Below are 17,524 nucleotides of genomic sequence, written 5' to 3' on the forward strand. Positions count from 1 at the left end.
TCTTTCCAATGGGCCAGGACCATGTGTGGGCCTGTGGGTTCTCATCTGCAGTCCTGGTATAGACGCTGAGCCTGATATGGCCTTTGCTCTGGGTCATCCTGTTCCAAACCCCTCACCGGTGTGCTCACTTGGGCAACACATATATGACCCCTCGCTCGCTCAGCTCAGGTGCCTGATGAACATGCAGGAGCCAGTCCTGCCTGAATGCCCTTAGCTGCCAGGACTTCACCTTAGCTGCCCTTGAACTCGGCTGTCCTGGGAGGTGATAACTAGGAAAAGCATTGTCCACTTTCAGTTTATTCAACTGTGTCTTCTGAGAAGGCTCAAGGTCTTTGGGGCCTTTCATTGTTTAATAGGTAGCTCCCCAAATCCACCCTTGAGGTGGTGATGGGGAACAGAATAAAGCCTACATAAAGGGATTTTTGTGTGCAGAGAGCACAAGGGAGGAAGGAGAGGAGAACAATGAAACTGTTCCCAGGACTAGGGAAATCATGAAGACTGAGAAAATGAGACAGAGAATAGGAGATTGAAATCATCAGCCTCCTCACCCAGGCAGAGGGTTAACTGAGAATAAAAGGAAAACAGGGGCCAGGAGACAGCACAGCAGTTAAGACACATGCTTGGAATGTACTTGACCTGGGTTCAATTTCTGGTACTGCATGGTCCCCTGAGGATCACTAGGTACAGTTCTGGAGGGCCCCCAGCATCATTGAGGCGGCCCAGAATCCCTGGAACCACAGAGGTCAATTAGCATTGCATCCTGGGCCACAAGCATTCAACTGCCAGTCAGTCCAGTGGGCTGAGAGTCGCCTCTAGGCTCCCGGGTGGTGCTTCTCTTTTTGCCTCCAACTATTGATTTGTACCAAATACATTGGAGAAACTGAGAGCAAGAGAGAACTCAGACATCTGTCTCTCTCCAGAACCTCCACCATCTCTCTTCACCCACTGACATGCTTGGTTTCGGGCCTGTTCTTCTCTCTCCTGCATACATTCCCAGAATTCCATCATCCCTTGCTTCCCTCTCCCTTCCGTTTTGTCTACTCTGAAACCTCTCAAATGAGGAGTCTACTCCTGCTTATCTCAACCCATCCACTGCTCCTTGGTGGCCTCCTCCCGGACAAAGATACAGGCTCCATCTTCGAGCTACTCCCTGAAAGAGACTGACTCCTTCCTACCACCAGCAACTTGCATTGTTGGCCTCCTTTCTGGCCACTCTATTTCTCTGTTTTGGCCAAGTCCACTCTGTGTAGGTCTTTATGAATGTTGAAGGTCTTCGTGAATGTCGAAGGATCCATTTAGTTTTTCTCTGGCTCCTTGACATCACTAGTTTCAACTGGTGATGGCCTTCTATAACTGCATCCAAATAATGGTACCCAAAATAAGAAATAGGCAGAAGGGCTATAGGAAAATTGCTGCTGCCTTATTCCAGAAAAGGAAAAAAAAATCTACTTAGAGATAACAATGTTAACAATGTTTAGGTATCAGTCCTTATCATCTGGGTGCCAACATGCCTATTTTAGCACTCACCCCATATTTCTCTAGCTTGACCACATGATTAACCCAGGTAGGGACCGGGCTGGAGCGATAGCACAGCGGTAGGGCGTCTGCCTTGCACGCAGCCAACATGGCCCACCCGAGTTCGATTCCTCCGCCCCTCTCGGAGAGCCTGGCAAGCTCCCCGTGACGTATTCAATATGCTAAACACAGTAACAACAAAGTCTCCAATGGAGACGTTACTGGGCCCGCTCGAGCAAATTGATGATCAACGGGAGGGCCTTTACTTTTACTTTACTTAGGGACCGGAGAGACAGTACAGCAAAGAAGGCGCTCACCTTATATGCAGTCAATCCTGGTTTGATCTCACTTGAGCCTTGCCAGGAGTGAACCCTGAGCATAGAGCCAAGTATAAGCCCAGAGCACTGCCAGATGAGCCCACACCACACCCTCTCCCCTGGAGGAAAAAAGACTAACCCAGCAATGCTGCAGACTGCCTCTCCCAGTGCAAGTTTCCCAGGTCTCACCAAACCCATAGGTTAATCTTATCTAATTATTTCTTAATAGACATTAATTCCTAATTTGTCTTCTAGTGCTCAAGCCCAGCACAGGGTTGAAGTCAAATGATCAAGTTGTAAAAAAATCCACCTAATTTTCTTTGTCGTCTTGCAAACAAATGGTTCACTTCCAGTTTTTTAGTAACTTGCTCAATTTCCCTCCTTCCTTATGATCAGAGTGAGCAGTTTGGGAGCTGCCATCCAAAATTATCTCCATCTTTCAGAGGTCTCAGTGGAACAGAGCTCACTCTTTCTTTGGTCTTTTTACTGAGAACATAACTTTTTTTCTTGTTTTGTTTTTATTTGGGGCCACACCTGCCAATGCTAAGGGTTTATTCCTGGCTCTGCACTCAGAAATTACTCCTAGCAGTGCTCAGGGAACCATATGAGTTTCCAAGGATCAAACTCAGGTTGGCTTTGTGCTAGGTAAGTGCCCTACTGGCTGAACTATCTCTCTGACCCTGAACATAATGTTGTTAAGTCCAGGTCAAGATATAGGACAATGGGTAGGACTCTTGCCTCTCATGCAGCTGATCCAGGTTTAATTCTCAGCACTGCATCTAGTCTTCCAAGCCCCAGCAGGAATGATCCCTAATCACAGCCAGGTATAGCACCCAAACAAAACTAAATAAATACATTTAAATTTTTTTTAATCTATTATTATCACCATTGTCATTGTTTGGGGTTTGCCTTTCTTGAAGCCATTGACATAGGTGGCACTGTTATTTGTCCTTTTCAGTTTTTGTACAAGCCCCTTTGGAAGCTGGCTTTTCTCCATGAACCTTTGAGCATTTCCTTTCTTTGCTGTTATTTGTGAAATTGCTGTAGCTGGATCTATATTATTTCTTTCTTTTTCTTTGTTTTTTGTGGGGCCCACATCCAACAATGCTCAGAGGTAAGTTACTACTGGCTTTGCACTCAGGAATGACTCCTGGCAGTGCTTGGAGTGTGGAGGATTGAACCCAGGTCGGCTACATGCCCTACCCACTGTACTATCACTTAGCCCCATGAAGCTATATTATTTTTTATGTAGCTCAATACTCTTGAGAGGGAAATAGAAACAAAAACACATTTTCTAATACTTCACTATGGATTCTTAGGAGCTATCCACATGCCTGCTCTTTCTGCTGTTCCCTTTGGTTGGCCACAGGCAGCCTGGAGATTTGTAGCAAGACCATTAATTTCCTTCCTCTACTCAGTAAGAGCAGATGGTGTGACCCCAAACTTCTGGGACATTCTCCTTTAATTCTTCTTTCCCATGTGTTATTCTCCAACATGTCAATCCTTAAGTTTGGCATTTCAACCTGCCTCTTCTGGTTCTTTCTGTCCAGAGCTAACCCATCTCCTCTTCTGTTGCTTCCGTTTTTGTTTTCTGGGCTACACCCGGCCGTGCACAGGGCCCAGGTGTCCAGGTGCACCTGCTGAACCCAGGTGTCCAGGCTGCAGCTGCTGAACTATTCCCCAAATGCTTGTGTTTTCTCCTTATCTTCCTCCTGATTTGGGGCCACACCTGATGGTGCTTCGGGCTTATCCTGACTGTGCTCAGGAATCACTCCTAGAAGTGCTCAGGAGACCATATGCAGTGCTGGAAGGTAAAACCAGGATTGGCTGTGTGCAAAGCAAACGTTTTAACCCTTTTCTAGTTAACCCTTCTCCATGTCTTTTTTTTTTTTTTCGCTTTTGTTTCTGGTTTTGGGCACCTGGTGAAGCTCAGGGATCACTCCTGGCTCTGTGTTCAGGAATTATGCCTGGCATTGCTCAGGGGGCTTTATGAGGTGCCATGTATCAAACCTTGGTTGGCTGTGTGCAAGGCAAGTGCTGTACAAAGCAGTTCTGTACCTGCTGTACTATTTCTCCAGCTCCCCATGTCTTCATTTAACAGACTGGTTCTCTCTTATAGAAAAGACCCTTTAAAGAAGCGACACTTTATTTTTTTTTTTTAAATGTTCATTTTATTTTATTTTATTTTATTTTTTTTTCCCCTTTATTTTATTTTATTTTTTTTAAAGTTGTAGATTTACCATTTTTTGTGCTTTGGTTTCAATTATACAATGATCAGATACCCATCCCTCCACCAGTGCCCATTTTCCACCACCATGGATAATATCCCTCCCACCCCCATCCCCCCATCCCCCCGTCTCTGTGGCAGGGCAATCCCCTGTGTTCTCTCTCTCCTTTTGGGTGTTGTGGTCTGCAAAAGAGGCATTGAGTGGCAAACATGTTCAGTCCATAGTCTACTTTCGACATGCATCTCCCCTCCTGGGAGGATCCTCCAAACATCCTTTATTTGGTGCTCCCTTCTCTATCTGAATAGCCCTTTCCTCTAGGATACCCGGCTGGCCTCTAAGTTATGGAGTAATCCTCCTGGTGCTGATCTCAGCTATTCTTGGGTATTAATCTCATACTTTGTTACTTTATATCCCCCAGATGAATGCAATCTTTCTATGTCTATCCCTCTCTTTCTGAAGAAGCGACACTTTATATCCCCCAGATGAATGCAATCTTTCTATGTCTATCCCTCTCTTTCTGACTCATTTCGCTTAGCATGATACTTTCCATGTTGTACCACTTGTATGTAAATTTCATGACTTCATCTTTTCTAACAGCTACATAGTACTCCACTGTGTAGATGTACCAAAGTTTCTTTAACCAGTCATCTGTTCTTGGGCACTCAGGTTTCTTCCAGTTTCTGGCTATTGTAAAGAGTGCTGCAATGAACAAATAAGTGCAGATGTCACTTCAACTATACATTTTTGCCTCTCTGGGATATATTCCCAGGAGTGGTATTGCTGGGTCAAATGGGAGCTCAATTTCTAATTTTTTTACTCCATAGCTTAGAGGCCAGGCAGGCATTCTAGGGGAAAGGGCAGCTCAGATAGAGAAAGGAGCACCAAATAAAGGGTGTTTGGAGGATCTTCCCAGGAGGTGAGATGCATGTTGAAAGTAGACTATGGACTGAACATGTTTGCCACTCAATGCCTCTTTTGCAGACCACAACACCCAAAAGGAGAGAGAGAACAAAAGGGAATGCCCTGCCACAGAGGCAGGGTGGGATGGGGGGGGGGGAGGAACGGGGGTAGGAGAGACATTATCCATGGTAGTGGAAAATGGGCACTGGTGGAATGGGATGGGTATTTGATCATTGTATAATCAAAACCCAAGCACAAAAAATTGTAAATCTACAACTGTACCTTCATGGTGTTTCACTAATAAAAATTTAAAAAAAAAAAAGGAAAAAAATATTAAAAAAAAAAGAAGCTACACAGGGATAACGGTGGAGGGACTGACACTTGGTGGTAGTACTGAAAGTAAAGTAGTTGGGTACAGTAAAAACATAAACATTAACACTCTCTTAGCCATCTTACTCCAATAATTTAAAAATCCACATTTTTATATCTTGAAAATAAAGTGTAATGATGGAAGACTGAAAACAGAAAATACAATAAGAGCTGTGTTCAATTTTGGAGTTTCACATCTTGAAATGGCAAGTGGGACCTGCATTTAGCAGGTCCCACTTGCCATTCTGTGTTTAATATTAGCTAGTTTGTTTGCTACTCTTGCTTCATCAACCACTGAAGGCTCTTTATGGTTCTTTTCTCTGAGAAGCCACTGGGTCCCTTCCATAATCATGGGAGTCTTTTCATCCCATCCTGGCCACTGAAGTTCTTTTACAAAATTTTATGGACTAAGTTCACAATTTTCTTCACCACAATTTTTACGACCTTCTTATTTTAAGACTATTCTAGCATTCTTATATATTTCTGGTGAGGATATAACCTCTGCCTTTTATGGGACAATCTGGAAAAATGTTAAAATTTGAGCCATCAAGTCTACTTCAATATCCTCACACACATAGAAGGTAATTCACAGCAGCATTCTTTGTTAAAGTAAATACTTGTGGAAAATGTCTATCAAAAGGGAACAGATTATTTAAATGAAGGTAAAATCACATAGTGGGATAAGATGCAGACACAAATGTAGATGGAGTTTTAAAAATAATTGTAGTTGGGAAGCCAGAGAGATATAAAGAAGATAAGGTGCTTGCTTTGCACATGGCTGACCTGGGTTTGGTTCCTGATACCTCATATGGACCCCCAAACACCACCAGATCCCTGAGCACAGGACCAGGAGTAAGCCCTGAGACATAGCAGGTATACTCCAAAAATCATTAATACATTTTTTTAAAAAATTAAAATGCTGTTTTTAAGTGAAACTCCAAGGGCTGGAGTGATAGTACAGTGGGAAGGATATTTTCCTTGCATGTACAGACCCAATTTCAACCCCCCAAGTCCACCATGCTGAAGGTCCAGTTCAGAAATCAGAACCTTACCCCTCAGAGGTTCTACCTACAGAGTAAAATGGTAACTACCACTGACACTATTAAGAAAAACTATTTTTGGGGCTGGAGTAGTAGCACAGCAGGTAGGGCGTTTGCCTTGCATTAGGCCAAACCGGGCTCGATTCTCAGCATCCCATAAGGTCCCCCAATCACCACTGGGAGTAATTCCTGAGTGCACAAGCCAGGAGTAACCCCTGAGCATTGCCGGGTGTGACCCAAAAAGAAAAAAGAAAAAAAAACATAACAACTATTTTCTCTCTGGAGACCTTAAATATACCCCTGGCTTTATGCTTATGTTTACTCCTGATCAACTGGACCAACTTTATCTTCCCAGCTCAGGCTGGATCCCGGAGCTAGATCCTCATTACCACCCCACTCCACCCCTTTTATTTATAGGGGGTCTGAGGAGACCCAGAGGCCAATGCCCAAAAACTCAGCCATTGCACCTGATGCCTTGCAGCTCAGAACCTGGGGTGCTGAAGTCGACCAGGGCTTCACTGAGCAAAACTACTTGGAGATCTCTGCCCTCCTCTTTATAGACTGCAAGACCCACAAATAGATCCATCTTCTGAGCTTAGGGAACCCAGAGTCCCTTCTCCAAGAAAAGCTCTGAGGAACATTTCTTTTTATACATTCACCACAGAGAAATTTTTCCTTAGCCTCTGGATCTCGGTTATTTATTTATTTTTAATGAATCGCTCCTCTTAATTTTAGGGTTTGCTAGCCATTTTTCACTGTTTACTCTCCATCCATCAGTCATTCTTCAGCAGTCCTACTTTTTAGGACTGCACTCAAGGGGTCCAACCTTGCATTTCCTGGAATGACCAAGAATCATGGTGAATGGGAAAGTGATGAGGAGACTGGATCTTGGTCCATGTGACTTTGGGATGCAGATGCTAGACTGGCACTTCGATGAATCAGAAACCCTTACCTAATGCTCAGGCTCTACAGAAAGGCTCCCTGCAGGCAGGGCCATGACATAGCAGAACACTGACTGGCGCAAGAACATGAGGAATCAGACAACAGGCTCAAAGAGCTGGAGCACATACCTGGCATGTGCAGGGCCCTGGGCTTGGTTCCAGCACCATAGAGTCTCAGAGCACTGACCAATGTAATTCAAGTGGCCTCTAACACCACTGAGGAGGCTTCAAAACCAAACCAAACCAGAACAGAAAACCTGAACGTGGCCTAAAAAGATAGTACAGGGGTTAAGACCATGCCCTTAGTTCAAATTCTAGTACTGCATTGCTAAGAGTGGTTCCTGAGCACAGAGCCAGGAGTAAGCCCTGAGCACTGCTGGGTGTGACTCCACACCAAAACAATAAACAAAACTTGAAAGCCCTAATAGAATTCTGCAATACTTTCATTAACAACATTTTCTTTTTTCCATTTGAACAGAAAGCAGAATTTGAGCATAAAGCCTGAACTGCACGGAACCATCTTACCTGCCTTTTCCAAACCGCAAGCCCTTGGACCAAATACATTCACTGGAACAAACAGCTCTTGGGCAAGAGAGCGCCAACATTCTCTTTTCTCAGGCAACCTCTGGTGACCTTAGTTCACTCAGAATAAACCTCTCCAAGAGCATAACATTGACTCAGCCTAAGCATCTTCTGCAGCTCCATGCATGGCTTTAAGCCTCTGGTACTCTGACAGTTACAAACAGTGGTAGAGGTTTGGACAGATCAGCCACAAATATCTTCAATTACAAGAATGCAAAATTTGTTTCAAATCATGTGACTAATTATCACATGGTGAACAGCTTAAAACTTCCCTCAACCTGGAAACCTAATATTTGTACTAGCAACTGGGAGAGGCTGTTATCTGGTGGGAATGAAGTCAAAAGCTCAGGGTCTCTGTTGCCTCATACGTGAATAGCTTAATGGAAAACAAAAATAAGCAGAGATTGAAAAATAATATTTCAGATAGAAAGAAATGGAGCAAACAGTCAAAGGACTGCCGTACTCTCCTAGCCCAGAAATGAGAGCTCTCCTTCTTCCCTTCCTGAGAAAGGAACCCAGTGCTACAACCTGATACAAACTGCAGAGTTGCTAGACCAGACCCCTCCCTTCCCCCTACCCAATGAAAGGGGGTAGGGGAGTGGGTGGGCCATGGAAGGGGGCTACTTCCTACAGTGATTATGGGTCAGAGTCAGGCATGTGACTCAGATTGGTTCCAGGAGATATAGTACTAGGGTTTTTGTTTTGAGAAAGAGAATCTCTCTCTCTTTGCAGGAATTGCTAGTCTGGTAGGATCTAGAGTTGCTGATGGCCATCTTTGTTACCACATGGGGCAGGCTGTTCTATGAATAAAGCTAAAGCAGAACCAAGTGACTCAGCAAGGCTAAATTCTAATGATATTTTGAGGTCTGCAAAACACAAGCCCTATATGATGGTATGATACCAAATTTTTTGTTTATTATTTTTTGTTTGTTTTTGGTCACACGAGGTGATATTCAGAGACCGCTTCTGGCTCTGTGCTCAGGGGCCACTCCTGATGGTATTTGGAAAAGTAGTGCCTGGATTCGAACCAGGGCACAGCTGTTGCTGCACGCTAGGCAATGACCTTAACCTTTGTATTTTCTCATCAGCTCTAATACTGAAGTTCTTAAATCCTGGAGTTTACAAGTTCTGTGATTCAATAACCCTCCATCCTTTAAATACATATATATATATATATATGTATATATATATGTATAGCCTTTGAGTCCCTCCCTTTAAGCTTTCCACAGTTTCTTAAGTCCTGCATTCTGGGCTGGAGAGATAGAACATCAGGTAAGGTCCCCCGAACCCCAATAGGAGTAAGCCCTGAGTACAGCCGTGACCCGAAACAGTTCATCCAAAATTAAAAAAAAAAAAGTCTTGCACAGTAATAAAAACAATGAAACAATTAAGAATTCCGCACTAAAGCCCTAATGTATGTGCGCATAGAATTGTGTATTTTGAAACACTGGTAAAATGTCTCTTAATTTTAAAACTCAATTCCTTTGCTCTGAGCGTTTAAGAGGTAAACTATATTCAATTGATACTCAGATATTGTTTCCGCCCGTATAACCTTTGCATTATGCAAATTATGTGTCTACATTACATTTTCATTTTCAGTATGTTTAACATCTTCAGTAAATGACTGATAGACACGTTATTACTATGTGTCTGGCACTATGCTAAAAATTGCATGTACATTATCTCACTATTTTTTCAGAACAACCCAGGGAATAAGATGTAGAATTTATTAAATTTATTGAAGAAGGAACAATGGTTTGGGAGGTTTAATTACTTGCCAAAAAAATCACAAAGCTACTGAGCAGTTGAGCTTGGACCACAGTCAGGAAATGTGATTCATGAGCTTGTGCATTCTCAATCATTAGAAAATTCTGTCCTCAGCTTCATGGAGGTATCTTCTTTTGGCAACTACACTTCTTACTAACAAGCCTGTTTTCAAAAACAACTCAAGGAGTACCTCAGTTGTCTTGACCACCAGTGTTTACCCGGCATACAAGCAAACAAAGAGATAACAGGTTTCAATGCACAATAGCATTGGTACTTAATAGACTAACCATTTTTAGATTTGGGAGATGCTAAAATGGAGAACAAGAAGACATGCCAAATAAACTTACAGAATGCTAGGGATGTAAACTGTAGAATTTTATTTGGGTTTCACCACATAGTTATTTTTTTTTACTGATAAAGAAAGCAAGGTTCACATAGTTCACATAGCTTCACATGGCTAACTTGAAGTTCATACATTGGAAGCAGTTAGAGAAATAATGGTGTCCAGTCAACCCAAAACGTATCTTCTTTCCACATTTTACATAATTGCATATGTGTAGGTAGCAGCACAGGGAAGATGTGTTATCTAAGATTGAAATAGGCTATTCTCTCTCTCTCTCAAAAGAAGGAGCTCTGAGCCTAAGTTTCTCTAAATATTCATCCCGTAAAGGAGTCAACTCAACAGCATATGAATCTCAGGAGAAACATAGGAAAATATTCCCAAAGTAAGTTTTGCACATGGGCTCACCCCATCACACATCAGAATTAAACAGTAGAGATGACAATCTAAGTATTCCCCACTTTAGTTAATAAATGGTCCTCATTCTCCTGACCCTGAAAGAGCCCCCAATATGCCATCGGGCTACACTAGTATGTGACAGGGATGAATGGAGATTGTTACTAACACTCGCTAGAGCAAATTGATGAACAACAGGGTGATAGTGATAGTGGTAGATAATAAATGCACATCCAAGAACGTCTTCACACTCTTTGCAGATAGGAATGGTAGTCTATTGGGAAGCTGACCTCATCCCAGTACAAGGATTCACAGAAGGCTTGTGTTCTTCCATGTTTTGTCTGATCCTTCTAGCCACCCCCCACAACTATCTCCCCTTTCAATCCTTGTCAGCAGACTGAGGGAGGAGAAAGCCTTAGAGCCAAAACTGGGTGGTTTGGGCACTGCTGAAATATGCAGCCACAGCAAAACCTGATAACATAGTATTAACAGATCATTCCATCTTTAGTGCCTAGATGTTTCTGGTGCCAGAGTCTGCCAAGGTTTGAGGTTGAGCAGATGGCCTAAATCCACATTAAGATAGCTTCCCTTCCCCCGGTCTGAGTTTGGATTATTGGGTCCCCTAGAATTTGGCATAGCACACTCACTTACCTCTGCTTTTCTCTGTTTCTCTTCCTGCTCTTTTTGCTCCTTCTCCATGCCGACCAACTTAAGCTTCAGTTCAGACACTTCAGTCATCAGATCCAGCTTCTGGGTCTCGAGTGATGTGCGACTTAGCAGCTCCTGAGAACAAAGACAGATTTTAAAATCACAAACCTTCCCAGCGACAAGGATAATGCTAGCTCTACCCATGGCACATAAGGCAATCTCCAAGTTTTGTGTTAAACAGTGCAAAGTTGAATCAGTTGCCTGAACCACAGGTCTATTGGAAAGAGGTCTCAGCTCAGACTGAGTCATTCGGGGAGAATACAGCTGCTGCCAATACCCACTGTGTTCTGAAAGACAATGTGAGCTACAGTTCACAAAAACAAAGCATGGTTTATCCACAAAAACCATTATTCATTATTTCCAAGTAGAGAAAAATGAATGGATACTCTCAAATTAAATCTTCTCTACTTTAAAGGCAAAACTGTAGCACTGTAGCACTGTCCTCCCGTTGTTCATCAATTTGCTTGAGTGGGCAACAGTAATGTCTCCATTTTGAGACTTGTTGTTATTGTTTTTGGCATATCAAATACACCATTGGTAGCTTGCCAGGGTCTACATGCGGGAAAGGCAAAACATCAGGTCCTAATACTAAAACAAATATTCTATTAACATCTACTTTTTAAAAACCAAGATTTCTGTGTCACTTCCTGACACACAATTTTTATCCCCCTATCTTCAACCCATCTTATCATAAGACCTAGAAGAATGAGCCTAGGGGAGAGCCAGGAAATAAGGTATTCAGTGAGTATTTGTTGAATGATTATATTAGAATCTTATATGTGAGGTGGATCTTTCCTAGATGGTGCAAAATAACAATTCAGTCACTATGGAATATAGGCAATAAGACTGATTTTTTTTCCTATATAAATGAGAACAGAACAAGGGAATAGTTCTATTATCAACAGAGCAATTATAGAAAACCTGCCATTAATATCTAAACTTAATTAGAAAGAATAATTAAACAAAAATAAAGTTTGATGCACAAAATGCCTCTTCAGAACTACTAGAAACTACTAGAAATTACAAAAGACCTTGGTGGTAGGGGGACAACTAAAAACATTCCTCAACTTCTCAAAGTCTAGAGGAGGTAACACATTTTTCCAACGCAATATTCTCTAAGGCCCAAGTTCCAGATACACAGTAGACAAGAGGAATAGTAGGCAACTAGGAGAGCTATGGACCAAAATGGCAGGTGGAAAAGACATAATAATCTGCTCTGAGCTGAATATTCTGCACTATTATCAGTACCCCAACCCTCTAGTACAAGGCTGGTCATCTTAACATTTTGAATGAAGAGCTGTATTGGACAGATTCTCAACTATCTTTAGCTCATAAAACAAACACACAGTGCAGAGAGTTTACCTTGGTGTGTGTGTGTGTGTGTGTGTGTGTGTGTGTGTGTGTGTGTGTGTTTTCCCTCCCAAGGCCACCATAGACCCTTAGTACCTTAGAAAGTCAAGCTAGCAACTGCCCACCCATCTATATGAGGGAATGGCTATCTATAAGCCAACCAGTTCAACAAAATAAACACTGGGTGGAGGAGCCAGCTCTACTTGAGCCACCAGACTAGAAGCTGGATTACAGGACAGAGGACACAGCACTGCTATGAGAGAACTGTGGGCTTCCTGGTCACGAGGCATGAGTTGTGTCAGTGTGTCCATGTAAGGGGGAAGAGCAGAGATTGTTCAGGTGTCTCCTCTGTGGCAGACATAGCTGGAAATTTCCTCTTAATAATTCCTCCCAGTTAAATAAATACTATTATCCTGATAGGACAGATGAGGAAACAGCCCAGAGGCTATCTTCTATTGGAAAAGGATACATGCCAATCAATAGCAGTTATTTTTTTAAACCAAGGTCTGTTTGACTTCAAGATTCATTTTTATCTCATGTATAAATATTCTTTCCCAAGCAGAAGAAGTCCAAGAATATTAGAGGGCAGATGGGGCGGAAGTGCGTGGGTAGAGTACATGCTAGAAGGGAAAAAAAAAAAATGAACATTTACTAAGTTCAGGAAACAGTCACTCAAGATTTTCTTGAGTTAGGGCCAGAAAGAAAAAGGATTAAGGAGCTTGTCTTGCACCTGGCCGACCCTGGTTCCATCCCAGGCATTTTATATGGTACCCCAATTACTGTGAGGAGTGAGCCCTGAGCACAGAGCCAGGAGTAAGACCTGGGCTCTAACAGGTGTGGTCCAAAACACCAAAAGAGAGAGAGTGAGAGGAGAGAGAGAGAGAGAGAGAGATTTTGTTGAGCATGTACTCTCTACTAGGACCTAGTGCTAAGATCGTGCAGTCCATAAAAGACCATAAAGAGCTTTTCTTTGAGTGAAGAAGATAGGTGTATATTTCCTGAATATATTTAAAATCTCCACTTTTCCTTATTTCTTCCTCTTTTCCTGTCTTTATCTCCTTGTTCCAAGGATATTCCCTCACCCTTTTAATTACCTTCTTTGTTCCAAAAACTGACGTGAAGCAGCTTTTTAATTTTTTAATGTTTTTGGTTTTGGGGCCAGACCTGGTGATGCTAAAATTAACTCCTGACTCCGCACTCAGGAATTACTTCTGAAGGTGCTTAGGGGACAATTTGAGATGCAGAGGACTGAACTTGGGTTTGGCCACGTGCTAGACAAGCAACCTACCTGCTGCACTATGTCTCCAGGCCCTTGTCATGTTTTTGGTTTTTTTTTTTTAAAGACATTTCTAATTAGAAAACAAATCACATCCCACAAATGAGTGTGAACATTCTATGTTTGTCCCTCTCTCTCTCTGACTCATTTCATTCAGCACGATAATCTCCATGTCCATCCATATATAAGCAAAATTTCATGACTTCATTTTTCCTAACAGAAACATACACCAGCAAAGAGGTGGGTATTGGGACATTGTATGACTAAAACCCAATTATGAACAAGTTTGTAACTGTATCTCACAGTTAATTCAATTAAAATTTTGTTTTTAAATCAAAGGGGCCAAGAATGTAGCTCAGTGATAGAGTGCATTCCTCACATGTGTGCAAGCCATGGTTTATTCCCTGGCACTGCACACACAAAAATAACAATCAGTCGTAAAACACTGAGACAGTTTAGAAGCTGAAATTTGTGTTATCATAGTATGAAAGCCAGGCCATAAAGTTCTGTACACACCTAAGATTGGCGGGAATGTGTACTTGAGTCTCCTGACCACCAATGGGAAGGGGGAAAGAAGCAATTCTTTCCCTGGGTTTAGGAGATGATAACAATGCTTTGGAGCACTGGATACTGAGAAAATATTCTCCTGTGCGACTTTAATCATTTATTCAACAAATGGTTTTAAATAGCTACCAGATGCCAAGGCAAACAATACGATAGTTAGCACTGTAGCACTGTCCTCTTGTTGTTCATCTATTTGCTCGAGCGGGCACCAGTAACGTCTCCATATTGAGACTTTTGTTACTGTTTTTGGCATATCGAATATGCCACGGGGAGCTTGCCAAGTTCTGCCATGTGGTTGTGATACTCTCGGTAGCTTGCCAGGCTCTCCAAGAGGGACGGAGGAATCAAACCCGGGTCGGCCACGTGCAAGGCAAATGCTCTACCTGCTGTGCTATAGCTCCAGTACAATACGACAATTAAAAAACACAAATCCTGAGCAGGTGAATATGCCAATACTCCTGCAATTTGTCTACTCACCAAGATTTAAGGTACTTCTGCTTTTAATGGAGTCACAAAAGCCTCAGAATAAATTCTCTCTTTTGAAGCTAAGAGTCTACTCTACTCCCTTCAGTGCCAAAATTGTGCTATTTTAACTGCCAGATTGTAATTGGTCACACCTATGTTCCAGATGATGAGGATAACATTCAAATTGGTCACAGTAAAATTCCAATAGGCATTCCAATTGGTTATGCCAGTGTTCTTCCAATTGGTCACACTAATAGTCCAAGTGGGCATTCCAACTGTGTACATAAGTTTTCATTAGAAACCTGAGCCCGCTTAACTTTTGCATAGGTCACTGTTAACAACTTTCTCGCTCTTAGCTTATCTCTTAACTCATGTCTACACCTTGCACCAGATCACCTCTCATCTGCACTATTAAAAAGCACTGTCCTAGACCCTGAACTTAAAAAACATCCTTCAAGAAGCTTTTATCACAGTCCAGCTCCACTCCCCGCCCCCTCCCTGGACCCAGGACATTCCTAGCTACAAAGTTATAAACTCACACATCTTAATAAGAAATCAACCATCTTACTTTTTCAATTGCCTAAACAGGCCTGGCTTCTGCATGACAGGACACATCTTCCCAATCAAGCTGAGTGGAGACCACTCTTGCTTCCAACAACTTAATTTACAGAACATCTTTCTCTCAGTGTCAGGGCCATGTCTGGGCCCTTCTTTTGTCCCCAGTGACAGTCTATATCTGCCCTCCTCTTCCAATGCTTATCATTCAGTTAGACCAAATTCTACCTACTTTGGGCGTACTCTGTTGTCTCCTCAGTAGCCTCAACATCTTTGTTAACCCATCTGCCATTCAGTTTCCACTCAGGCTTCAAGTTTCTTGACCTCAGGGGCCAACAGGCTTTGCTTCCACCGGCTTTTAGTTTCTCAGCAGCATGGTAACCACTTGTCTACCATTTCTGTCCAAAATGCATTTGCTCTGCAGATTCTGAGATCTTCAATTGGAGCCACAATCCTCTGATCTTTCAGCTGTCTCATTTACTCTTTCAAATGATCTCTAATTTCTTCTTTTCTTCCCACTGGTTACTTAATAACTCCCTATTTTCTTAGTTTATCAACTTCCTTTAAGCAATGTTTGCCTTCTTATCAACTCTATGCTTTAAAGTTAGTCATTTCAATTGTACCGTATCTGAAGCAGAAAATTCCTTATCCAACTCATCCCTGCCCCTCAAGCTGAATGCATGGATTTACCACAGCCTAGTCCACATCAGATGTTAGTCCTCTGTCTATGTCCCCATTCCCTATGGCTTGAAAATTACCACTAAAAGCCATTTAATGGTGCCAATTGTTTTCCATACACATTTTTGCTATCTCATGCCTGCTGATCTTCCAGTACTGCTAGAAAAATTTGCGACTCCTGTCTAGTTGAGTCCTTTCCCAAGACTGTCAGATCTCTTCTAATCTCCTCAAGCCCTAAGCCCCACCTTGCTTCCTTATTCTCCTCAAATAATCTCTCTGCATAGTTACTCAGTATCGTCTTGTCATTTATTGAATTTATATCCTATTTCAAAGTTTCCCAGAATCATCTCTTACTCATATCTTTTAAATCCCTATTTGAAAGAAAGCAAAACCACCCCTTCTTTGCAAGATGAGTCTGAGACAAGTGCATAAGAATCTCCATGGCCAGATTGTTTCATCTTGAAGAACCCATTTCCCATTTCTGTGTCCATTATAAACATAGTTCATGGACACAGGCTTCCAGAATTTCCTTCGGGGTTGCCTCCTCTAACCTAACCTCCTCTAACCTAACTGCCTGGTACTGCCCTTTTCTGCCTTTAAACTCTTCCCACCATCCTCACACTGCTTGATGAACCTTTAGGCTAACCCCAGGTTAACCAGTAGTCTGGGCTTTATTCTTCCTGCATCCTAGTTCCACTTCTCCTGCTAGCTTTAACTCAGACCCGTGCCAAACCAGATAGTCCTGGGTTTCTCTCACCTCTGAGCTGCCTTTAGCCAAGTTCCCACCAACAACTGTGCTACTCAGGATTGGACAACTAATCATGTGAAAGACATTTATTCTCTCCCTTGCTCTCAGTTCCCATTCCTCCAATTATAAACATAATCAAATTCTGACATTCAAAAGAGCATGCCTTTTGGTCTTGCCTAACTTCATGCTACTACCTTCAATTCCCAGGTACTCTTATTAGACAAGTGTGGGTGGGTGCTGTGAGTGAACCCTTATGCCCTCCAGTTCCTCTTTACAGAGAAGTTCTAAAAAATTTAACCTTCCTCCTTATCTTCCTATCATTTCTCTACAACATGTCAGTATGCGTGAGACCTGACTTCCGCCTCTCTCATACAGGGTACACAAGCAATTCTGGTTCTAAGAAGCAAAGTCCACACTTTCTAGTATACCTGACACCTTTTTGGGGGCTCTCCACCAACTCACCTTTTATAGACTCATCAGTGTAAGTTAGTACTTGACACTCCATCCCCCCCCCCTTTTTTTTGGCCTAATCTTTTTCTCTTCTCCAACTCCTTTGCTGGTGTTTCATTGTATCCTTTAAGAAAGCATTTTGGGACACCTAGCTCAATTTGTGTGAAGCACCAAAGCTAGGCTGTGAACTGCAGGGTGAATCCTATGATAAATAGTTTGCAACTGTGCATCTACCATCCTATCTGGGCGGGGGGAGGGGGGAGACAGAAGTAGGAGGAAAGGGGCAAAGGTTGCATAAGCAGCCCTGACTTTTGCTCTCCCAATTCTTTCAAGGT

At 42.5% G+C, this 17,524-nt stretch overlaps 1 protein-coding gene across 1 annotated transcript in view; it reads right to left on the reverse strand.

Moving 5' to 3' along the window:
• PPFIBP2 (PPFIA binding protein 2) overlaps positions 1 to 17,524 on the reverse strand; it is a 179,541-nt gene that overhangs the window by 46,729 nt on the left and 115,288 nt on the right. Inside the window, exon 6 of the mRNA XM_056116123.1 lies at positions 11,047 to 11,178. Coding sequence (XP_055972098.1) covers positions 11,047 to 11,178 — 132 coding nt within the window. The remainder of the gene's footprint in view (positions 1 to 11,046; positions 11,179 to 17,524) is intronic.

This window comes from Sorex fumeus, unplaced genomic scaffold (genome assembly GCF_029834395.1).
Source record: "Sorex fumeus unplaced genomic scaffold, SorFum_2.1 ptg000030l, whole genome shotgun sequence".
NCBI lineage: Eukaryota > Metazoa > Chordata > Mammalia > Eulipotyphla > Soricidae > Sorex > Sorex fumeus.